Source organism: Pteropus medius, unplaced genomic scaffold (assembly GCF_902729225.1).
Source record: "Pteropus medius unplaced genomic scaffold, Ma_sr-lr_union100, whole genome shotgun sequence".
Taxonomy (NCBI): Eukaryota; Metazoa; Chordata; class Mammalia; order Chiroptera; family Pteropodidae; genus Pteropus; species Pteropus medius.
This window is the reverse complement of record NW_024349797.1, coordinates 164915-190120: the sequence shown is the minus strand read 5'-3', so window position 1 is coordinate 190120 and position 25206 is coordinate 164915. Positions and strand designations below refer to the sequence as shown.

The following is a 25206-nucleotide window of genomic DNA, read 5'->3' as shown; positions in this document are numbered from 1 at the left end:
TGACATTGCTGAACCCAGCTGGGGCCTTAGCTGCTGCTGGCATCTCCGTGCGTCTTCAGGCAGCACCACACCTCTGCTGAGGCAGACAGTCGGGGAGTCTAGGTGGTGAATCATTTGCCTGGGTAAGCAAGTCTGGCCTCTCTTGGCCTTGCCTGGAGGGACAGAGTGGGCCAAGGGCCTGGGGTCAGGAGGGGCTGGGGGATATATGCTGGCAATGCTCTCACTGCATGGTAGTGGTCCATGAGTCAGGCTCTTCCATGTGACTTGCTGAGTCAGCACAATGGGGAGACTGCTGTGTGTGAGCTGCTGGTCTGTTGGCACTCTGGGCTACTGGGTAGAGCTGGAGCCTGAGATTGTCTTCCTTCCTCCACTGGAGACAACGTGCTGCCGGAAGCAAATATTTCCAGTGCTGACTCAGGTGCCCAAGATCTGGCTGTGTCTATAGAGCTTTTCTCTGGAGTAGACTCCTCTTGTTTAACTTCTCTTTGCCCTTGGGTTTAGCTATTCTTCAGTGCAGATGGGTGGTGGAACATGGCTGGGCCCAGAAAAGACGGACACTGCTTTCAGAAAATTACGGACTCGGAGAATGTCAGAGGTAGGGGAATGGGGTCCTGGTGAAGATCACACAGTGGTGGAGGCAGACTCAGACATCCTGGGCCTTCATCTGTTGCTCTTTTCTTTCTGCCTTGCTGCATCTCAGAGGGTGTTCTTGTCCAGGCGGGAGAGGACACTATGACACAGATCTGGTGGCTGTGGTCTAAGCTTTGGCAGGAACAAGCAGGAGTACAGATTTTGCATATTGGGAGGGATGGAAGAACTAAGCCAAGGAAAGCGGGAAGCCCTCTGGATACAGATTGTACCAGTTTCCTTTTTCCTACTCAAGAAAACAAACAAAACGGAAGGCAGGGTTTCAGGCTAAGATGGCAGATTGAACACATACAAATACTACATCTGCTTGTGTTCTCTCTTGAAACCCAGCTAAAACTACAGGAACTCACAAGGCCAACAGGAGAGGAGACAACAGCAGTAAAGTTTTGGAAGCTAGAAAACAGGTGGGTGAGTGGTAATTGATGTAGGACATTGGAGAAAGATCATTTTAGGCTGATGGTGAGAAAAACAAAGAACCAATTTGTTTATATCACATACTCCTAAAAAGTCTAGGAACTGGCAGCACCAGACACCTCTGGAACTGGGGCGAAGGGGCTGCTAAAATAAAAAAGATTGGGTAGCAGCCATATGAAATGCATTTGGGCCCCATGGACCACTTCCTTCACCACTCCATGCAGCCACCTGACTGCCTTTCCTTTTGGAAGGGGTGAAACAGTTTGTGGACTGGGGGACACTAAGCACATGGAGGGTATGGGGACTTTATTTTTAAAATGGGGAGATGAGTCACTGTTTATATACCGAAGCCTGCGTTCTGAGACTTCGCCCTCTTCATGACTTGATTCCCAGCGCGTTGGCAGCCAGGCTCTTCATTTTCCTAGCAGTTTGGAAGAGTACTGCCCTCTGGGAGCTGACCAGCTCAGGAGAAGTGACCTCCGATATTCTTGTGTAGGCTCACCTGGATCTTCCTACAGTGAAGCTCAAGAGCTGACAAATTGCTCCTATGTGCTTGGAGGTTCTACTCAGCTTTGGATCCCTCGTCTCCCCACTCCACTTACTATTGTGGAAAACATACACACAAGTGATGGGAATGGCATAGTGAACTCTCATGTACTCAAATTAGTTTCAACAGTGACCAGCTCATGGGTAATTTCGTTTGTTCTGTCACCCCACTCATTCCTTACTCTTGATTATTTTGAAGGAAATCTGCAACATTATATAATTTTTTTTTGGTAAATATTGCAGTATGTACCTTTAAAACATTAGGACTTCCTTTTTAAAACCTAAGCACAATTTGGTTCTTAATCATGAACAGACAGTCAAGGATTACAATAACTGAGCAAAAATGTATTAGAGACTAAAGCACAAATAGAAAAAAAGCAGCCGAAACAAACTACATTGGGAGAAAACCAAGAAATAAAAAGAATCATCAGTAGTACACTCAGGTAAAAGAAAAGATATTGTACCTATATTACAAAAGAGCTGTTGCACAGCTACATTTGTGCTTACCACTCAGTTTTTTAAAATTCAATGAAGAAAAAGCTCTCTTAGAAATTAAAACCATGATAGGAAAATGACAAACCCAATAGAAGGATTAGAGGATAAAGTGATGACATCTCAGAAAAAGAGCAAAAAGAAAAAGTGGGAAAGGTAGAAGAGAAAAGATAAGAAAATTGAGAGACCAATTTAGAAAGCCCCATATCTGAATAGGGGTCCTAGAGAAATAGAAAACAAATATAGGGGAGGAAATTAACAGTAAAACACCTCAAGAAAATTCCCTATAACTGAAGGACATGAGTGTTCAGATTTGAAAGTACTAGGTTTCCACCCCAAAGCGCATCCCTCTGAGATTTCAAAACACTGGAGATTAAGAAGAAACTAGAAATTCCTGAAAGAAAAAGACACATCACATATAGAGCATCAGGAAACAAAAAGGCTCAGGGCTTCTTAACAGAAATGTTGGAGGCAAGAAAATGATACATGATGCCTTTCAAATTTATGAAGGAGAATCTCTAGTCATTTTTATACCAAGCAGGGGGATGGAAAATAGGCATCAACAACAATTTAGCTTCAATGCATTTTTTTGGTAAGGAGCTTCTGGAGAACGCACACCATCAAAACAAGAAAAGAAATCAGCAAAGGGAGAATTGGATATTGGACACAGAATTAACACAGGAGAGACACAGGTCAACCCCCGAGGACCGTGAAAGGAGATGCCAGGAGAACAGCTGTGCACCAGACATGGAGGATGGGCAGTTTAGATCTGTCAGCGTGACTTGGGGCTGTCACCACCTACTCACCTACTACTAGTGGTCTGTGGATTCAGTCTGAGGCTGACTACCTGGAGGAGCCTAGTCCAGATTCTTATCTGCATATGACTGTCTTACTCATGTGCTGATAAAGCTTCTGCTCACCCCTCTCTGTTCTGACCAGATAGAGTATTTTCTTTGCCCAACCCTAAGAACCAGAGGCAAGCCAAAGTGAATTTTGAATAGAAAATCAGAGGAGCTCACTCCCCCAACCATATTTCTGACGGATGTCCAGTACCTGTACCTCCCCCCACGTCTCCCCTGCCAGATGTTCCCACTGTGATTACCTACCCAATTTTTTAGGACTCATTTATGATCTCGCTTACTGATTTTCCCAGAAAGGGTTCTTGGCAATTCTCTGGGACAATGACCAGGCACTCTGTTTATCTTTTTCCCTTCTGGGAGGCTTCATCTAGCAAAGGCAATATTTACTATTATACAGTATTGTGGATAGAATTGGTGTTCCCCTAAAAAAGATGTGTTGATGTCCTAACTTGTGAATGTGGCTGTAATGAGAAATAGGGTCTTTGTAGATATAATCAAGTGAAGATGAGGTCATGCTGGATGAGAATTGGCCCTAATTCAATGACTGGTGTCTTTATAAGTAGAGGGAAATTTGGATACAGACAGAGATGAGAATGCCCTGAGAAGACACAGAGACAGACATATAGAGGGCAGAGGGCCAAGTAAAGAGATTAGAGTTATGCTGCCCTAAGCCAAGGAATGCCAAGAATTGTTGGCAGCCACTGGAAGCTGGAAGAGGCAAAGAAGGAGTCTTCCCTGAGCCTTTGGAGGGAGTGTGGCCTTGCCCACACCTTGATTTTGGACTGAATTCTAGCCTCCAGAACTGAGAGAGAATAAATTTGTTTTAAGCCACAAAATTTGTGTTAAATTCCTATGGCAGCCCTAGGAAACTAGTACACACCACTATATTTGTGCTTGTCTCACTCACTTTTTCAAACTGAACAATATATTATTTAGGGATGTACACCTAAGTGGTACAATTACGAAGAGAAGTAAAGGAACGAATAACAGAAGTCAAGATTGGGTGATATCTAAGCAAAGGGAAAGGATGTGACAGAGAGAGACATATGGAGCTTCTAAGGAACTGGATGGGGTCACATGAAGTTTCATCTTATTTTCTTTAAACTATACATGCGCGTTTTATAAACTCTTCTATCTGTATATACATTTGACAATAAAACTTTTCTTAAAAAGACTAAACCAAGCAAAACACAACTCTCGAAACAGACCAATTGCTTAATCTAGAAGAGATAATGCTGAATCATTTGGATTAAATGAAGGCCTGGGGATGGGAGCCTTGGTGCCAAGGCGAGCATTTAGCAGATCAGAGCCCCTTGTGCTAACGGAGATGAATAATAAATAAGAAATCTCAAAATGATAAATCATCATTTACCATTAGTATATATGGGAGAGTCTCTACAGTTATGCCAAGTTTTGAGAGTCACCTCCAGCTAAATGACATGAAGTCAGACTCAAGAAGCCTTTGTGGCCACCCTGCCTGAATCATTTCTCCCTCTGATATCCTAGCAGGAGATGGCCTTGAGGCCCTTTTTGGTGGTTTGTATTAAATACCATTGAATCCCATAGAAAGTCATTCAGCTGCTCTATATTCATGGAGGATCAGATCCAGTTTCGTGCTAGTTTGCCTTTATTACTAACACTTCTAATCTTTTCCTTCTAACCGAGAGAACAGACTTTAGGCTTAGAACTTTGACCAATCACAGGGTCTACTGAAACTTACTAAGTTATTTTCATTTTATTTACTTATACAAGTTACCTAACATTAGGAGAATAATTGTTTTTTTCCATTTAAAATAATGATATAAAATTTTTCTTTAAGTAATTCTTTAAAAGTCAATTTAAAGAAAAATATTAAGTAAATGCTATAGGAGTGGTGTCCTGATCTGGAAATAATAAAAAAGAATGTCCTTGGATTACTGAGGGTTGGAAGACTGTGACTGTCTTACTGATTATAGCAAAACCTGGGCCTTTATTGATGCACACTTTGACTGTGACCAGGTAAATTTTGTTGTGTATCTTTTTGTATAGCTTGTGGAAGGCCTTTGAGGGCAGAGTCACCAGTTTATTTTTCCTTATGTTCCCTCACCTCACCTGGCACCAGCAGGATATGTTAGTCACTAGGGTACCCTGGCTGAGGTATTGCTCCTTCTGCAGTGTCATCATCCTGCCTGGTACACGCTTACCCCCGTTCCTCAGGGAACGGTAGCACTGGGAAGATGCCCCCTGACTCCTGGCAACAATAGAATGGGGAAGTGAGTAGTCTGAGAATGATGCACAGATACTCCTTCAGTCAAATAAGTGACCCCGAGGGGTCAGTCCTTTCAGAGAACTGGGCCTTGTGCTTGGTTCCTGGAGTGGAGACGGCGTGGGTTCCAAATGAAAGAGAATGAGGTTTTTGCCCCCAGAGTCATATTCCATCACGTGCTAGTGGAAATGATGAGACACAAACACGCAGCATTGGGAATGATTAAAAGAAGTATATAGTGTTAAATCACATGGTGGTGTTTTGGGGTGCTGAAGGAATAATTCCGGAAAAGGGGGAGCAGTGAAGACTCGTTAATCAATGACAGTTTTAGGGATCAAGCAGAAATGGAGATAAGGCTAAAGATGCATGAGTCCCTTCTGCCCTATGATGGCACAGCACTCAAAGAAAGATCTGACTTTGGATCCCGTCTCCATCCCTCACTAATGTAACCTAACCTTTCAATGTCTTTCAGAATGGGGAAAATGGGGGAAAATGATTACGCCTACTTCATAGGGTTGCTTTAAGGATTAAGGTGATGTATGTCAACCTCTTTACATACATCATATAAAAAGCATCATGTCACTACATAGTAAGTGATCAGTAATGGATAGCTGTCACTATTTAATCAACCATTCCATTTATTGATAGAGCAAAAATTTGTTGCCTGGTTAATATGTATCAGGGACTGCCAGGCTTCCCACCTCAGTATCTTGAGTGCTGAGTCCCATGCTTTCCACTTACATACAAGACACTCATAACAGTAATAATAATAGCTGCAGTGTCCTAAGTGCTTATTTATGTGTCAGGCACTCTGCTAGGTGATTCATTGTTAAATCGCCTCTAATCTTTATTCCCATTTTATGGAAGTAGGAATAGAGGGGCAGAGTGTGTGAAATTTGTCTAGAATCACATGGAGAGTGTCAAGCCTGGAATATAAATTGTCTTCTTTTTCCTTTTCCATACTCTTATTACTGGTAGCCTAAACCCATTATGTCCCAAACTAATCTCGGCTTCCTCAAATAGGCTTTGTCTCAACTTCCCAATCAAGGTCACCACCATTCTAACTGTCACCCATGTCTGAAAGGCTGGAGACCTGTTCTTTATCCATCAAGTCCCTATATCTGGTTAATCACTAGGTTTTTAGTTCAAATGCATGTTTTCCTCTCATTTTCTCTTATCTTGGCCAGGCCCCCACTGACTTAGGCCTGGACTTGTTAGTTGTTCTCAGAATTTGTTCCACTGCCCCCTACACGAGAGGTGACATTTACTTAATACACTATCATGGAATTCACCAGAAATTTGATAAAACATTGTTGAGTTTTCCAAGAAGTAAAGCACAATAATGTGTTATTGCTGCAGTCAGTGGTAGAAGCTCGGGATGGGTTCACTGTAGTGATACATATAAGTAAGCTGCTGTGAGTACAGCCTTTCTCTCTCAGGAAAGTAAATGGGGAGAAAATTGTGCTCTGCTCCATTTTAAAAGGTAAAGCTTTCCTCTTTAACAGATGGTATTAGGACAGTTGGATAGCCACATGCAAAAAAAATGAAGTTGGGCCCCTTTTTTATATAATATACAAAAATTAACTAAGGATAGATGAATGACTTATATATAGCAGTTGAAACCATACAACTCTTAGAAGAAAACATAGAAGTAAATCTTCATGAACTTGGATTTGGCACTGGATTCTTTGATAGTATGCCAAAAGCATGAGCAACGAAAGAAAAAAATATAGTGGACTTCATCTAAATTCAAAACTTTTGTGCCTCAAAAGACATTATCATTAAGTGAAAAAACAGCCTGTAGAAATGGAAGAAATATTTGCAAATCATCTATTTGTTAAGGGTCTAGTATCCAAAATATATAAAAAACTCTTATAACTCAAAACCAAAAGACAGCAAATAGGCATTTTTCCAGAGAAGACATATAAGTGGCCAACAAGCACATGAAAAGATGTCCATCATCATTAATCATTAGGGAAATGGAATTCAAAATTACAATGAGATACCATTTCACATCCACTATTAAAAAATAAAATGAAAAGGAAAATAAGTATGGTGAGGATGTAGAAAAATGGGGACCTTTATACATTGCTGGTGGGAATAAAAAATGATTCAACTACTGTGGAAAACAGTTTGGTGATTCCTCAAAAAGTTAAACATAGAATTACCATATAGCCTCATAATTCTACTCCTAGGTATTACCCTAAAGAAATGAAAATGGGTACTCAAATATGTGTTCATAGCAACACTATTCACAATAATCAAAAGATGGAAACAACCGAAATGTCTTATCAGTGGACATATGGATAAACAAATAGTGGCATATACATACAATGGAACATTATTCAGCCATAAAAAGGAATGAAGTACTGATACAAACTACAATGTGGATGAACCTTGAAAACATGCTAAGTGCACTAACAGATGTGTCTCATATGTGATTCCATTTATATGAAATATCCAGAATTGGTAAATCCACAGAGATAGAAAGCAGGGCCCGGGAGGAGGGGAGAATGGGGAATAGTTGCGTATTGGGTATGGGGTTTCCTTGTAAGGGTGATGAAAATATTTTGGGACTAGATAGAGGTGGCGGTTGTACAACATTGTGAATATACCAAATGCTGCTGAATTGTTCAATTTAAAATGGTGAATTTTATGTTACGTGAATTTCATCTCAATTAAAGAAACTCCAAAAAAAGTAAAACTTTCACAAACTTTGTTACCATAATTATTAATAGTAATAAATGCTTGGTGGATACCAGTATTTCAGGTCACCATTATTGAGAATCATTGGCTGTAACCATCTGCCAGGATTACCAGCTGGCTTCACATTCCAGCCTCTCTTGGCTGATGGCAGAAGCCCAAGGCCAGGATTTCAAACTCAGGTGCCTACAGGAGCCCAACCTGTTGGGATAAATGTTTGAGGTTAGCTGGGTGCAAGGCAGCAGGGAGTAGTGGGGATTATGTGGGGCTGAACTGGACCTGCGCTATCTAAAGGCATTCAGATGCAGCCAAACTGACCTTGGGCTAATTTTTGCCTCATCTCACATCATTCTGCCATCCCTCTTAAGCCATCTGACAGACTAGTCTATTTAAAAAATCATCTTCAGTATGTCATTTAGTAGCTAAAAATCTATTTCCTGGAACAGAATCTAAACTTCTCTTGCGTCCCTTTCCAGCATTAAACTTGAGGAAGCACAGCTGGTTCCATATATATCATGAAACTTTTATCCTCCTGCTCACTGTGTTCTGTCCCAGCCACATGAACATTTGGGGTAGCAGGACTGAGCCTCATTGGCTATGTAAGGGGAAGAGTTCACTCTGAATCTTTGATTTAAGGGGGCACCTTAGAGAGAAATGGTCCGCAGCTGGTGGCCCACTGTTCCCTCGGGAGGGCACAGTGCACTTTTTTAGTGTTACTTTCTTTTAGTGTCAGCGACCAGAGTGCGTATTTGTCCATCATCTCTGCCTGCAGAGATGGGGGTAGAGGCACAGAAGAATCTGGAAACATTTTTGTTGTTAAATGAGATAGAGAAAGGTTCTTGTTTTTGTCTTATCTGCCCAGTCATTCAGAAGCCTGAACCCATTCTGAATGCTGGAAGCTGGGAGGGGAGGGGTGTGTCCGGGGACTTAGGGCCAGTGTCTGGAGGAAGGAGACTTAGTCCATTAAATCTAAGGAGTGGCTGGCACTGTTTTCTTTTCTGCCTCCAGCTCTGTAGCTACTTATAATTCTTCTTTACTGATGAATTTCTGAGAAGCACGTAGGACATAGAAATCTTTGGCCCATGTCCTTTTGATATGATAACAATTCAGCAGATATTTGCTGTAGGGCAGGGCAGGAAAAGTACAGTTGTGCGACTTAAGGGACCAGCCTAAGAAGGCCCTTGCCCTAAAACCACCAACCCTCCCCTACTCCCCCTTTCCCTTTCTGAATGGCAGAGAGAATCTTTCTTCCTTCCATGAAATCCTGTATGCAGAGCTCTGAATTCCAGGTTGTGGTTCGGTGTCTGGCCCACAAGAGGCTGTGCTTGCATAGCGCCTTCATAACCTTCCTGCTTGGCTTCCACAGATCCAGGGAACTCACTAGTGCCCGCTCAGGGAGAGTTCCTTGGATTAGCTTACAGCCCTAGAGTCAGTGAGCATTTTTGCTCTTTTGGGGGAGAATGGCCCCCACAAGGGCACACCGGAATCGTCTTGTACGTGAGGTCGTGACCTCGGGTGCTGTCCTAGGAAAGCCGAGATGGCTCCCGCACTGTGGTGCTTTGGTGTTAGAACTTGGGGGACAGGGCCCAGAGCACAGCTAGTTCAGTGCACTAGTTCCTCCTTCCTGGGCCATGTTCACAGAGAACATTGTGGGTGTGAACCTGTGTGTGACCTCTGACCCTGTCATCCACTTCTCAATGGGCAGAGGTGAGTTCCTGGATTAAGAGGAAATCTCTGTGCCCAAAATTGTGGGGTTTTTTTAAGAGCTTAAGTAAAGTAACTTGGATTGGTTCCGTGTTCAGACACACAAACCTTGAAACTCCAGCGTACACCTCCATTCTTTGTGGTCTGAGAGTGTTTATAGCCCAGGGGTGCCCTGGCCTACAGGAAGCACAAGTAGCCACTCTTCAGAAGGGTCAGCTGTGACCTCACACACAGCTCCTTTCATAGGGCGTGAATGAGCCGCGTGGTATAAAGGGTAAGAGAGAAGGCTCTTGAGTCAGGCTGCCTGGGTTTAAGTCCCGGCTTATGAGTTGAATGGCCTTGGAAAATTTCTTTAATGGTGCTGTATCTCAGTTTCCTCATCTGTAAAACAGAGATGGCAATAGTACCTACCTTATAAGGCTGTTATGAGGGTTAGAGATAACGCCTGTGAAAGACTTAGCACAAAAACGGATGCATCGTAGGTGTTTTAAGAATGAAGGCTTCTACCATCAGTCCACGGGAGCTGCGTGAGAGCCTGCAGGAGAGGACGAGCAGATAGCAGGAGGGCTCTGTATTCGGTGGTTTCCTTGTGATTAATGCAGACTCTCTGGTTTCTTTTGTATTCCTTTCCTTGCCCAGTATTGATCCTCCAGAAGGTGGAGAATGGAGACCTGAGTAACAAGGTTCTGAAGATCACTGATTTTGGCCTGGCCCGGGAATGGCACCGAACCACCAAGATGAGCGCAGCAGGGACGTATGCTTGGATGGCACCTGAAGTCATTCGTGCCTCTATGTTTTCCAAAGGCAGTGATGTATGGAGGTAAGGCTCAGAAGTGCAGGGTCAGTGTTCTTCAGATCTGTTTTGGTTGTACACACGCTTCAGGACTTGGAGAATTGAGGTTATGTCGAATCTCAGGCACCCTAAGTAGGTCTAAATAACCCCTTCAGAGCAATCTACACTAATTCCCATGTTGTCAGTAGACAGTTTCCAACGCCTTCATCTACCAGAAATTCCTCCACAAATACGCATCTGCGGAGGTCCCTTTGTGTTGGTGATCACTTCCTAGGAAAGATCAGTAGATTCCAGGGATAATGTGTACTCCCATCTCTGACTGTAGGGTGGTAAGGGTACTCAGTTACTCCTGGAGAACTTCCCCAGGGTCACCCTGGCTTGCTTAGCAACAGTGGCTCTTACTGCTAGACTTGTCCTCACTGTAAGCTCCTGGGCTGATAAGTATTCTTTGTGCTATCTCTTTTTTCTTGGTGAGCTGGAAATTATCCTTTCCAGTTATCTGGATAACCTTTTAGTCAGTGCTGTCTATCTGTTGAATATTGATATAGAAATGGAAAAAGACAGGCCTCAAGCATGCACCCAGAACTGCACAGTCACAAATTAGACCCGCCATCCCCCTAGTAAATGTCAGCCCAAGAGGTCACAAGGACCTGGATCTAAAAATCTTGCCCCCACTGATGGGAGGATGAGCATCTACAGTGTGTGCATCTTCATGGCTATGAGACAGCTGCATCACCTTGCTATACAAAGAAAGGACTATAGGTTATTGTTGTACTTCAGTCTGTGAAGTACATTGAGATATTATTCATATACCGTAAAGTTTACCCTTTAAAAAGTATGTCAGTGGTTTTTAGTAAATTTACAAACTTTAATACCAATCACTATTGTTGTTGGATTCCTAGGGCTGCTGAAATAAATTACCACAAACCTGGTGGCTTTAAACAATAGAAATTTATAGTCTGGAGGCCAGAAGTCTGAAATTAGCATTTGCAAGACCACACTCTCTCCAGAGACTCTAGAGGAGATTCTATTCTAAATAAGGATTCTGGGTATTAAGAAATGGACATAACTTTTTAGGGCCACTGTTCAACCCACTATAACCACTATTTACAGAATATTTTTATTGCTCAAAAAAGAAACCTGCTACCTATGAGCAGTTGTTCCCTAATCTGCTCTGGCAGCCACTAACTTACTTTCTGTATTTGTGAGTTTGGTTTTTCTGGATGTTTCATACAGATGGAATCATATAATATGTGGTCTTTTGTGGCTGACTTCTTTTATTTAGCATAATGTTTTCAAGATTTATCCATGTTGTAACATGCGTCAGAACTTCATTCCTTTTTGTAGCTGAATAATATTCCATTTATAGATATGCCATAATTTGTTTATTATTCATCAGTTAATGGACATTTAGGTTGTTTCCTCTTTTTGGCTACTATGAACAGTGCTGCTCTGGACATTTGTGTACAAGCTTTTGTGTGAACATACGTTATCAGTTCTCTTGGGTATGTACCTAGGAATAGAATCATGGGGTTACACGGTAATTCTATGTTTAACTTTTTGAGAAACCACCAAACTGTTTTCTCCTTGGCTGTACCGTTTTACATTCCCAGTAGCAGTGTATGAGGGTTTCAACTTCTCCACATCCTGTCAACACCAGTTATTGCCTGTCTTTTTGATTATAGCCATTCTAGTAGATATTAAGTGGTATCTCATTGTGGTTTTGATTTGTATTTCCCTAATGACTAATGATGATGAGCATCTTTTATGTGCTTATTGGCTGTTTTTATGTCTTCTCTGGGTAAATGTCTATTCAAATTCTTTGCCATTTAAAAATTGGGATATATGTCTTTTTATTTTTATGTTGAAGGATTTCTTTCTATATTCTGGATACAAGTCCCTTATCAGGTATATGATTTACAAATATTTTTTCCCATTCTATAGGTTTTCTTTTCACTTTCTTGATAGTATCCTTTGAAATACAAAATTTTTAATTATGATGAAGTCCAATTTATTTTTTCTTTGATTGCTTGTGCTTTTGGTGTCATATCTAAGAAACCACTGCCTAAGCCAAGGTCATGAAGATTTATACCTATGTCTTCTTCTGAGAGTTTTATCATCTTAACTTTTACATTTAGGTCTCTGTTCCATTTCGAATTGATTTTTGTATGTGGTGTGCGGTAGGGGCTCCAACTTCATTCTTTTGCATATGGCTATCTAGTCATCCCAGCACCATTTGTTGAAAAGGCTGTTCTTTACTAATTGAATTGTCCTGTCACCCTGGTCAAAAGCAATTTACCACAAATGTAATGGTATACTTCTGGACTCTCAGTTCTATTCCATAGATCTTTGTGTCTACCTTATACCAATACCACCCTGTTTTAATTCCTGTGGTTTTATAGCAACTTTTGAAATTAAGAAATGAGTTTTCCAAGTTTGTTCTTCTTTTTAAAGATTATTTTGGCTATTCTGGGTTTCTGGCATTTCCATATGAATTTTAGGATCATTTTGTCAATCCCTGCAAAATAGGCAACTAGGATTTAGATAGAGATTATATTAAATCTGTAAATCACTTTGGAGAGTATTACTATCTTAATATTAAGTCTTTCCATCCATGAACATGGGATATCTTTTCATTTATTTAGGCCTCCTTTAATTTCTTCCAATGATGTTTTGTAGCTTCTGTACATTGAATTTTATTTCATTAAACCTTAATTACAGGGTGACGTAGCTATTGTAAAGAAAGAGTTTTTCTTTACTTAAAATATCTGACTAGATCTCATTAGATTGACCTGTATACTGATACTCAACTGTTTTTGACCTAAAAAAGAAATCCAGCAATTTCATATGCTTCAGCCTAACATTTTCATTGCTTGACCATAGGCTAATGAGATTAGTTAATATATTAACTAAGCTAAGCTACTATTACAAAGAGCTTACAGATGTGGTGGCTTAGTGGCGGCTTAAATAACATAGAAGCATATTTCTTTTTTAACACATAATCCTGCCAGTCCAGGCTGGTGGGGCAGCTGTACCTTATGAGATTATTCAGAAACTCAGGTTCTTTCAGGGTCCCTAAGTATATTGTTCTTGTCTAAATTGTTGCAACTGAGTAACTGTTACTTCTACATTATACTCTGCAGAAAAAGAGAAAGAGTTTATCCATGGCCAGCAGCTTGCCTTTAATTTAGAGACAGCCCAGAAGTTGTGCACGTCTCTGTGCACACCCCATTGTTTGCGCTAGGTTATGTAGGCACACCTGGCTCCGGGGGAGGCAGACAAATGTAGGCTATAGCTGGAAAACTGTATGCCCAGCTAAAACTCTTACTATGGAAGAAGGAGAGAATGGATTTGGGGGCAAGTCAACCACTTGTCACACTCAACTTTATCTTCACTTTCTTCATGGGAAACCATGACTTCTCAGTAACACGATTGTTTTCTACTTTCTATATTCCTGGTAGCCTCTTCTCCCAGCCTGGCCCTGAAGTCATTCAGGTTTTATTGTCACACACTCCAAAGATTTCTGTTACTACAGTGATTTGGGCAGAGTTGCCTCCAGTATCTAGGTACAGTCTTAGTGGAAAGGGAAAGCTCAAATGCCTTGTGTACGATCATTTCATAGTTATAGAAATGGTAGGCAAGGAAGGGCAAGGCTATTGCAGGGCTTTGTCCATCATGGAAGGAACAAGGTAGGACCTTTCGACTTTTACCCAAAGTGTCTTTGTTCCAAGACTAAGCTTCAGGTCTTGCCCTTCAAACACAGATCCTGAAAGGAGGCTTGAGGAGCCTCTGGTGAGAGGCATCTGATGAGGTTATTCAACTATCTGAAGGGACTCGCTTGGAGGTAAACTCCAAATCAATAGCATCTTGGAATTTGTCACATGGTCTGCTCTGCTGGTGGGTCTCTATTTTAAAATTGTTCCCAGGACTTAAGCCTCCGGACTCAGCTTGGTTGAGGAATGTCATTTGAAAAGATAAATCACCCTGTTTCCTTCCAAGTTTCTTAGCTTCCATCCTGCGGCGTTGCTTTCTAGGACACAATCTATTGCACCCATTAAATGGGCCTTTAATTCCTCCCTCCTCAAGCCTACTCATCTAAGTGGCTCCAAAGGATCTTGCACCTTTACCAGAGGAAAACATGTGTCCATTGCCATATGTACAATACACATACACTGGTGACAGATTTACTGCATACAAATGCTTATAGGCTAGGATCTATGCTGAATGCTGTACATCTTTTATCTCATTTGCCTATTGTGTGTGGGATGAAATGAAGGCGTTTTATTGATCATTTTTAAGTTTTAAAAATTACAGTAGTAAAACATGTTCACTATAGAAAAAAAATTAGAAAATGTGGATAAACAAAAAAATAGAAAATCACCCACAACCTTCTAAAGATAACCTACATATTTTGGTACGTTTATCCCTATTCACATGCTTGTCCACCCATCCCTTAAAATGAGACCATTCTGTTTTCTAAGCTACTTTTTTAATATAGCATGAGAATATTACCACATTAATAAGTATTTATTATGCCAATAAATACGTTAATGTATATATTACATATATGTGTTAATAAATGTTATTATTTTGAATGAGGGTCAAGTTAACAAGATGAAGAAGAATTGTATGTTACATTACAGTTTAGAAAGTGTTTTCACATATGGTAGTTCAATTGTCTTTGAGGTCACAGCTGATTACCAAGTGCAAGAGCCCATTCAAGGGACACCCTCTCCTTTCAAAGTGTGGACCCTTGAGTTGACAGTCTTAGAGACAATGTAGGTTAGTCCTGGTCCAGCACAGGTGCGGAATTACCGTGCTTTTGGTTGGTAAGTTTTGCTATCCTGATGCTTTTCTTTACTTTGAAAAGAAAAAAACACCTCTGACCCTACCAAATGGTGGAAAGGATTACCACACCTCTGAGGGTGGCTAATTATGGACACAGGGTGAGTTCCCCAAGGGTTCAGGCAAATCACTGGCCGCACTGTGGGAGCTGGTGGTTCTTAGTGGGGGAGGGTCTCCCAGGTAGCGTTTTTCTTCGCTGAGCTGGTTCTTCCAGGCTGCTTGTAAATGGTCTTGAAAGGACCTCTTGACCTTTTCTCTCAATCCTGAAAAGGCAACAGATTGGGCTAACCCTAAAGTAAATCTGTGGGCTTCTGCCTGCCTCTCCCTGGGACTCAGACCCTATCTAATGTGTATTTCTCCGGTTCTCTTCTTGGGCTAGTGCAAAAGGAATTCCAACACTTTCTATGAGTCACTTTCCATTAGAAAAATAAAGAGGGACATCGGCAGAGGAAAACTTTGGTTGTGTCATCCCCGGAAAGGCTTCTTCCCTGCATGCTGGTGTCCCTCGAGAGGGCTCCCACCAGACAAGGCAGGCTCTCCATAACTCTCACCAGACGCTTTATCATTTCAGGTCCTTTCCCAGGGGAAATTCAGTGTTTACTAGCCATAGATGGTAATTTCGGGGTGACAAGTAGTTATTCATTTCTCGAAACTATTCTGTGAGGTATAGGGATGGGTGTCTTTGTTGTAAAGAGGAGGAAACTGAGGTTTGGGAAGTGAACTTGCTTGCTCAAGGTCACATGGCCGGTACATAGTAAAGCAGGCATTTGACTCAAGTCTGTCTAAATCTTTCTTGAGCAACAGTTCTCACCTACACCCCACCCCCCACCCCCCACCGCCCTTGAGCAGCAGGTCTCCCATTTCACTTAGGGTCTGCTGAGCCCTTCAGATGGAATGGAATGCTGGTGAACAAAGAAACAAGTCAGGTATGAGCAGAGCTCTTATTGAAGCTGGGAGGGGTAGAGTCCCTGGCTCCTCCCTCTTCCAGGTGGCCTGAGACATCTCCATGGGTCACCTAGGGCTCCACATGGAAACTATCATAGAGGGGATACAAGGACAGACAGGACACGTGCTTGGATCTTTAAAACACTACTGTCTTTCCGGATGCCTAGGGTTCAGACACCATCGTCTTGCCTGGATGAGAGAAAGGAGTTCTTTGGGACCTTGGGTTTTTGTTCCTCAGGGTGGAGGTGAGCAGTAGCACCAAGAGCAGACAACTGGAGGTGGAAGTCGCTCCAACCTACGAATCTAGTTAGCAGTGCTGAGAGTTCTTAGAGGCCACTTGGTAGAAGGTAGTCAGCATGACCACTGTCTAGCTGAGTCACATTAAAGGTTTGGCAGGAAGTATAATAGTGCAATACTTGGTGGTATTCAGAGCTTACTCCAGGGTACCCCCAGTGCAGTCTGCAGGACTACCAACTCAGTCGCTATGTAAGTGTCTACTGTGTACCAGAGCCTGGGCAAGTCCCTGAGAATGCAGATTAAAAGCTATCCCTGCCCTCTAAGAGCCCTCTTTAGGGAAGGCTTCCTAAAGTGTCCAGTTGTTCCCATGAGCCTCAGTCTAAAAGCCAGCTCCTTGTCTAGACAAGAGAAGACGTAGCAACTGTCTACCAGGCTTTTTCTTGTTAAGATACATAAAGAAAACGATAGAATTTGGAGAGGTCACTGGGGTAAAAACATTGTCCACGGAAACTGGCCATGCCACTCGGAGGGGCCATCTGTAGGAGGTCCCAGGATGCCCTTGAACATTGGTTGGCACATCGCTGCTCTGTGGAGCCATACCTGGCCACTTGGGCTTCTTTGAGGGCAAGTTCATGCCCTTGTACATGCTGTTCGCTGTCTCTGGAGCACTGGCTCTTCCTTCACTCAGCAGTCAAGGTTTAGCTCAAGTTTAGCAGTTTCCTGCCCTGATCCTGGTCTAGTTTAGGTGACTCTCTTTTGTTTCCTCATAGTATCTCTGTTATGACTCATTTCTCTGTATGCTAATTGATGTTTTTCCTATTCCTCCTATATGTTTTTCCTATATAAAATTTGTGTCTTATCCTATATCCCAGTGCTTAGCATTGAGCTTGATGCATAGTAAATATTTAGTAGATGTTTAAAATTAATGAATAAATGGTGGTGCACGTGAATTGGAAGATGATCAGAGTTTACCAAGCAGAGAAATGGTAGAAAGGCATTCTAGAGAGAAAGAATTGAGAGTTGGTCCATGGTCTACTATGACTTATTCCGAGTATACCTGCCCTTAATTATGCTGCTGTCTGAAACTTGCTTTCCTCATCTGCAAAATGATAAAACTTATCTTGGCGGTTTGTTGTAGGGATTCAATATAATGTTCATAAATGGGTTAGTACCCTGCACATACAACGTGCATGATAAAATAGATACTGGTTTTATTCATATACTTTAAGAATGAATATGACTTTTTGGGGGGTTGTAAACTACTGACGAGTATTAAAAATTTTGAGGTTTTGAAAATATAAGGAGAGCCTCTCTTCTAACTGTTCATGGCCTTATGGTTTCTTGTCCTTACTTATTCCTGGAAGGATTGAACACTGCATGATTTTGCCTAGTTCTGATTGTGAATTTGTAGAATAATTATTCCACTAAGCCTTGCGCTCCTCATCCTCTGACTCACAGGACATATGAAAAGAAATTCTTCATGTGGACTTGAAAGGTAGGAAGGGAACTCTGAAATCCTCACAGCTGACGCTCTGCTCTGCCCCACTGATGCGGGTCACCCTTGTGAAACTTTCCCCTTTGAATTAAACAAACATCTGTTAAGAGCTCACTCACACTAATGGAGGCAGAAATCTCTTCAAACTAGTGGCCATTAACGAAATCTTTTACAGGAGGTTTGTTTTGGGTGGTCAGCTCTCTGCTTTTCTCAATCTAAAAAAAAAAATGCATTTGTGACTAAAGCTGAAGTTTTCTTAAAACAGAAAGAATGTATTCTTGGGAGGCTGCCTCTTCTCCCAGTTCGTTATATTAACAACAATGACAACAAAAGAGCTGTGGTCCTTGAGCACTGATTGAAACACGAGAGGAGCTCATTTAATTTCATGACAGCCTGTGAGACTGCTAGTGTTATTTACCCTTTACAGATGAGGAATTTGAGAAACAAGACTTTGGAACCAAGTGTGCCTGACTCCAGAGTTTTTGCTTTCAGCCAGAAGGCCTGAGGGTCTCCTTTTTATATTACATTAGTATATCTATTTTGTTAGTTAGTCTCCCTACATGCTGGAAAGAATGTGGGATGCTCGGCAAGGCCGTATGAGCTATTTCAGTGAAGTTGCACCTGTGGTTTATTACATGGCTTCTGTCTTCTTCCTCTCCTTAGCTACGGGGTGCTGCTTTGGGAGCTACTGACTGGGGAGGTGCCCTTCCGAGGAATCGATGGCTTAGCAGTCGCTTACGGAGTGGCCATGAACAAGCTCGCCCTTCCCATCCCTTCTACGTGCCCGGAACCTTTTGCCAAACTCATGGAAGGTAAGTGATCCCTGGTAGGAACGAAACTGGCGACAGTTTACCTTCCTATCAGCATTTGATAGATTTTTGGCCCATTCTGCAGGATCAGCTACCAAAAGAGGACATGAAGGGTTAGTCACGCAAGGGGGACTCCTGTGGGCAGTTAGAAGAACTATTTCAAAATGATGTCAGCACCCTGCTGCATTAATATCACGGATGTCCCTCTGTCCATCTCTAGTGACTCTAGAATTTAGTGACTAAAGCTTGCTATCTAGTACTTCAGTATATTATTCAATACAAAAGAAGAATGTATAGCAGCTTTTATTTCAGGACATATGAGTATCTTACATATAGAAACAAAGAGTATCTGCAAAGAAAGCAACCCTTAAAGTCATCCAGTCAAATACTATACTTTCGTAAGTGAGAAATCCAAAGCTGAGAGGTTAGGCAGATACATGGCCACTCTATTAGTTGTATCTGAGCTGGGAATGGAAGGAATTCACTTTTCCTGACTCTCACTTCTGCACTTTTTATCCTTGCCTCTCACTGCAGTGGGGAAGGATAGCTCATTTATTTATGGGTAAATTGAGGCCCAAGTAGAGTTCTCCATCGTGAGGACTGGAATCATGAGTAACATCGCAAATTGTGGTAGTTGTGCTTCACACAAGGGAACTCTTTGTGTGGGACTTGATTTTCTGATGCTAGCTCAGCAGTCAGAATCAGATAGGTGCAGAATGGCTACGTTTTATTTCCGAATTCAGCCTCGATGATTGTGATGTTGTGCAGCTCGCTTTACTTCCTGAGCCCTATTTATGGTTATCTAAATCCCCATCTCGTTTCTGGAAGGAGAAATGGAAGGTAGTTTTCTGGTAAGTGAGGTCACATGATATCCTTAGTCTGACACTTGCCTCTGTTTGTTCCTGCTTTTTGTCTGCTCACCTATTCCATAAAGATTGCTGGAATCCTGACCCCCATTCACGACCATCCTTTACGAATATCCTGGACCAGCTAACTACCATAGAGGAGTCTGGTTTCTTTGAAATGCCTAAGGACTCCTTCCACTGCCTGCAGGATGACTGGAAACATGAGATTCAGGAGATGTTCGACCAACTCAGGGCCAAAGAAAAGGTAAGAAGGAAAAGAAAAAGCATTCAAGGAAAAGAAGGCATGCAATTTTTGAATCAGTGAACTTTCTCTACTAGGGCCTGTGGACAGATCCTGACAAGACCACCTTCTGGCTTGATTTACAATAACAGGGAAGGTATTTCTTTCGTGGCTTTACATGGAGACAATTCTCCAGGCCTCAGGTGTGACCTGAAATGGTATAGACTTTTTCTTTCTTTTTGGGATATGTCAGGATTAAGTAGGAGGAGTCATGAATCCAAAGCTCTCCTTGAGGGTATCTACTTTATTGTTCAAACCAGAGAAAGAGCACCATTGGGCAAGTACCAGTGGGGTGACTCACCCTGATGGCTGAAAATAGAAGAGAGTTTTGCAATGGACTTCTAGGGGGGTTAACTTGATATAGGGATTCTTAAACATTGAGAACAGTTATCCGAACATCTTGCTAGTGTCTTAGTATCACAATCAGAAACAGCAGATGGACCAAAAATACCATGGGTCTGAAATTTTTTGTTTTTCATGTTTTTATGAAAAGGGCTAAGGCCCAAACCAACTCAGGGATCAGAGACACTTAGCCTACTAGAGAGCCACCTTTTGTTTTGGTGGCCATTCCCTAAATGGCCCCTCTCTATACCCTTGCTGTCCAGCTAGTAGTCAGTATTCATACTGCTGATCAAAGCAGCTGTGTTGCTTATACTGGGCGAGAGGCAGGGGAAGGACTAAAATCTAAGGGCTACAGCTATGGCAGAAGGGCTGTCCATATATAGACTCGGTTAATTTCTTTTTCCCTTCTCACTCCCCACCATGGGAATTTGGGAAGCAATATGATAATAATAGTAGCTAAAATTATATCTGTCTTTATGGCTTTCCAGTTCTTTCACTTGAAAGTTCCGATGAGACCCTTTTGTCCTCATCCAGAAGTCTCACAGCCCCTTCCACCAGTGCATAGGGCAGGTGTTATCTTTTTCATCTCAGAGCTGAAGGTCAGTGACTTGTCTAGTAAGTGGGGAAACAGAATCTTGAAGCTGGATCTTTTGATTCCAAAACCATCTTCTTTCCGATATCATTGTTGTTTCCCTAAACAAATGACTTAAAAATTATTTCTGGAGCTTATTTGAAGGGATTAAACTCTTTTTATGCAACATAGCAATTCTAAACTGGTACTGTTTGGCAAGTCAGTGAGTGTTCTGCAGGCAAATGGAGGGAGCTTATGATGAATCTTTAGAGATCTGGGGCAGGGGAGCTGGTGAACCCACACTGACCATTGAGCTGATTAAAAGAGACCGTTCTATTACTAATGCTGTTCCAACCAGAAGAACCCCAGAGTTGCCAGCCTTTTTTTAGATTGCTGAATCACTGACTCAGTTATTTCTTTTGACTGGTGAAATTATAAGGGTACCAGCCAGTAAGAAAAATAAAAGTCGGATTCTGTCAGCAAGTAGTTACTAGGAAAAGTCAAACCCATGCTCATAATAGCTAACATTTGTAGAGCACATACTTTGTGTCGGGCTCTGTTATAAGTAATATATATGCATTCTTACATAATTTTACATCATAAGATAGTTGTATTATATAATGCAATCCTGTGATGTTGGTGCTGTGAACTCCATATCACATATGATAACCATATTGTTTCCCAAGGCCAAAGTTTATACAGTTTGTTCTGGAGTACTTGCTCTTATCTGCCATGCTGTGATGTCTCTCCATTGTAAGGCTCGTAGGTGGGCAAGCGTGGGTAAGATGAATAATGAGCTTTTTCTCTTGAGAGATTTCCCCTTAAATCATTGTATGTGGGAGATGTGATTTGCATACTAGGAAGCTGATCTCCAAATAGGTGTTTCACAATAAGAGGATTTACCAAATTTGAGGGTCCTCCAGGTATGTGGTACCATAGGTGCGTATTCCATAAATGTTCTCATTTCTCATATGATTCAGCTCATTCTTCAGATTGGCTCAACCTACTGCTTCCAGGTATTATGATGATAAATTGGTCCCTGGGGTTCGAGTTCCCTTAAAGGAAGGGCCCTAGATCCAAACCATCCCTTAGACAACAGCATGTAGGAACGAGGATTCAGGAAGTCTGAAATTAGCTTCAACCTTTCAACTTTCCCATTTAGCAACAAAACCAACCAACCAGGAATAACTTTTCTTAATCTTCCTTGTGTTTTTGTTCTCTGTTTTATAGTGAACCAAAGATTTGGAGGGTGTACAGTTAATCTGTTTGGGGCTTATTTCATCAAAGGAGAAGCTCAAAAGTTCAAGCTCGTCTCACAGATACTTAAGATGAATCTATGTTCCCATAAAGGAGGATTGCATTTATAAAATTGTCTTCTATCTTCTTTTTCTTCTTTCTCAGTCACTCGTTCATTGATTCTGGTTATTTATCAGCAACTGAGCATCAATCATGTACTGGACAATTTTCCAGGTGTAATCTTTTTCTCAATTTCTCTCCTTTCTATCACCTTTATGGTTATTTTGATATTCTCTTGGGAATGGAGAACAACTCAAATGAAAAGCTCATATCAGAATATTTTGTTCTATCTTGTCTCTGCTTTCTCTTCTGCTCTCTGCCTGCTGCTCAGCTTCCCCACTATGTCTTCACATACTTTTTTTTATAGCTCTAGGTTCCTTTTCTACTATATTTTGACTTCTAGTGGAACATTCCATTGAGAAATTTAAGTTTCAGCCACAGAAGTGTTGTCCTGGCTTCCTCATTAAAGAAGTGCCCCACTTTTTAGATGTGGTTTCCTCAGGTTATTGATATGAAACCTTCCCTTGCCCGCCCCCCATTCCCCACGCACATTTTAATTCTAGGCCTGGGGTAACCAGTGTTAACAGTTTAGATTCCAGATTTTAAAATTTTATACACGTTTCTTGTTCTCTTTCCTGTTTTCTCTCCTATCTCCTGATTCTATATCCCATCCTCTTCCCAGGGACTTCGTGCCAGGTTCATTTATAAATTCATGCATAAGGAAAGAGGAGACAGGGAAGAGGTTCTGCCCACGTAACATGGCAGTGGTTCTAGAGCAAGTGCCTGACAAAGACTTTAGAAAATGTTTTCTCTCCTCTTTGCTGTGCTATCCTGATCCTTCCAGAGTAAATGGTTGTCCTTTAAGATAAGATGAGAGTTCAAACCACATGTCTCTGTAGACTCACTCATCAAGTGAGCATGCTTTCCATACCTTTTGAACAGCCACCCTGGAAATATATTTATTTTTCTTGGAACATTAGGTGATGCAGGAGGGTGATTCATTTACAGAGGGCACATTTTAAGCTAGATCACATTAAGTTGGCTCTGGTTTTTAAAAATATCTTTTATGTGATGCAAAAAAGTTAAAATAGAACTAAGTCTATAAAATTTAAATACATATGTTTTCTACCCAAAGCCCCATTTCTTTTTCCTCAGTCACAGGCAACTTTAATCAATAATCAAGGAGCATCTGGGAACTATCAGCCTGTCTCCAGGGTTGGCCTGTGGCTATTCTAGCTATTCTTCAGTATGGCTCTTCTGAGATTTCCTTTCCCTGCCATTCAGGTGGTCAGATATTCATTTACCAGCTAACTGTTGAGCGCCCCCACCTCTGCCGGACACTTGAAGTATAGGGCATTCTAGGAGCACTCTCCAGGGGGCTGTGAGCACTAGCCCTCTGGGGCTCCTGGGCCTCATGCCTCTGCACTGAGCCCCTCACTCTCCTCTCTAATGGTTCTACCCACCCCGCAGGAGCTCCGCACCTGGGAGGAGGAGCTGACGCGGGCTGCGCTCCAGCAGAAGAACCAGGAGGAGCTGCTGCGGCGCCGAGAGCAGGAGCTGGCCGAGCGGGAGATTGACATCCTGGAACGAGAGCTCAACATCATCATCCACCAGCTGTGCCAGGAGAAGCCCCGGGTGAAGAAACGCAAGGGCAAGTTCAGGAAGAACCGACTGAAGCTCAAGGATGGAAACCGCATCAGCCTCCCTTCTGGTCAGTGGCCAGGGACCTGCTGGGAAGTGGGACCGGGGCAAGGGGCTGGTGTGCCTGGGGATGAGTGGGAGCCGGGGACTGGCCTTGGAAACATGAGACCCCGGGTCTAAAAATAGAGCTGGTTTGGAATGGGTCATTCTATTCAGTGGAAAGACTGGCCTACTAAAAAGCTACCCAACTCCAGGGGAATTTTTGAATGTGATTAAACACAGAGTATGAAGGGAAGACAGCCTGGCGATGGACCTGACAGGCAAGCACAGTACAGGCTGCTAGAAGCATGGTCGCTCCCATAGGCACATCTCACTTTAGACAAACTTGGAAGCATGTAATTGGAGGAAACAAATTCCAGGGCGTGTATGTGTGAGACAGAAAACTGAATTCTTGTCTCTGTAAAATAACTCATCTCAAGTTTCTTTAAATAATTAGTTCTCTGCAGTTGAGATTAGGATTAATGTATAAGAATTTGATTTACACGTACCCTTTCAGAAACACATTGGCTGAATACAAGTACATTTGTAGTATGTACAGCCTTGGGAAAATTCAAAGAAATATGAAACGATGAATTAGAATCTTGTGGGGTGCAGTTTAACTACAGAGGAAGTAAGTGCTAAAGTGTGTGTTAACGTAGATTAAAAAGTTCACTGTATTCTGAGTCCATAAGACCCAGGACACAAGCTTATTGGAAGTGAAAGGAACCAAGGAAAAATGATACAATAGGAGCAGTAATGAATGATTTTAAGTATAGGAGAGTGGCTTAAGTACAGACAAAGGAATTCGTTTAGTGAAAGTCAGTGAATGTGTTCAGGGGATATGTTTACTGGCTTCCTTGTTGCACATTTTTTTTTTTCTTTTCAGGCAACACAGAGTCTTTAAGTGCCTCTTGAGCATCTAGCATGTGCCAGCATACTGCTGCGTTCAGGGGAAGCAGATAGAAAAGCGATAGTTCTCACCTTCAGGGAGATGGCAGACAGTGGGGAGACCTAAATGTGAACATGCAGCTGTAATTATTATACCTCTTTGATAGATGAGGAGACTGACATTCAGAAATTCAGAGCTGTAAGTTTTACATCTATTATGCTATGCCATAACTGCCTTTGGAATACCTCAGAATTTGGACCATTAGCTCTATGCCCCTCCCTTCCCTAGGTTCCCACCAAGGATTAGTTCCTATTACCCTGCTTTGCTTGCACTCAGTGTGATAAGCATTAGTTCGCCTGCTTTGGTCCCGAGAACAGGGGGCGTGTACTAATAATAGGTTACATGAAATAGAACTTTAAATTGGATTTCCCACAGTAATCAAGAACTCTCATGACTCTTCTAAATATGCAATTGCTACACCTGTATACATTATATAGATAGCTTTATGAAAACCGTCTAATGACATTTCCTTGAATAAGGAATTTT

The 25206-nt window shown here is 41.9% G+C and overlaps 1 protein-coding gene across 1 annotated transcript in view; it reads left to right on the top strand.

The window, feature by feature from the left end:
* The window catches only part of MAP3K9 (mitogen-activated protein kinase kinase kinase 9), a 72900-nt gene that overhangs the window by 30693 nt on the left and 17001 nt on the right, over positions 1 to 25206 (top strand). Inside the window, 4 exon segments of the mRNA XM_039883678.1 lie at positions 10252 to 10432; positions 18591 to 18739; positions 19671 to 19846; positions 23562 to 23802. Coding sequence (XP_039739612.1) covers positions 10252 to 10432; positions 18591 to 18739; positions 19671 to 19846; positions 23562 to 23802 — 747 coding nt within the window.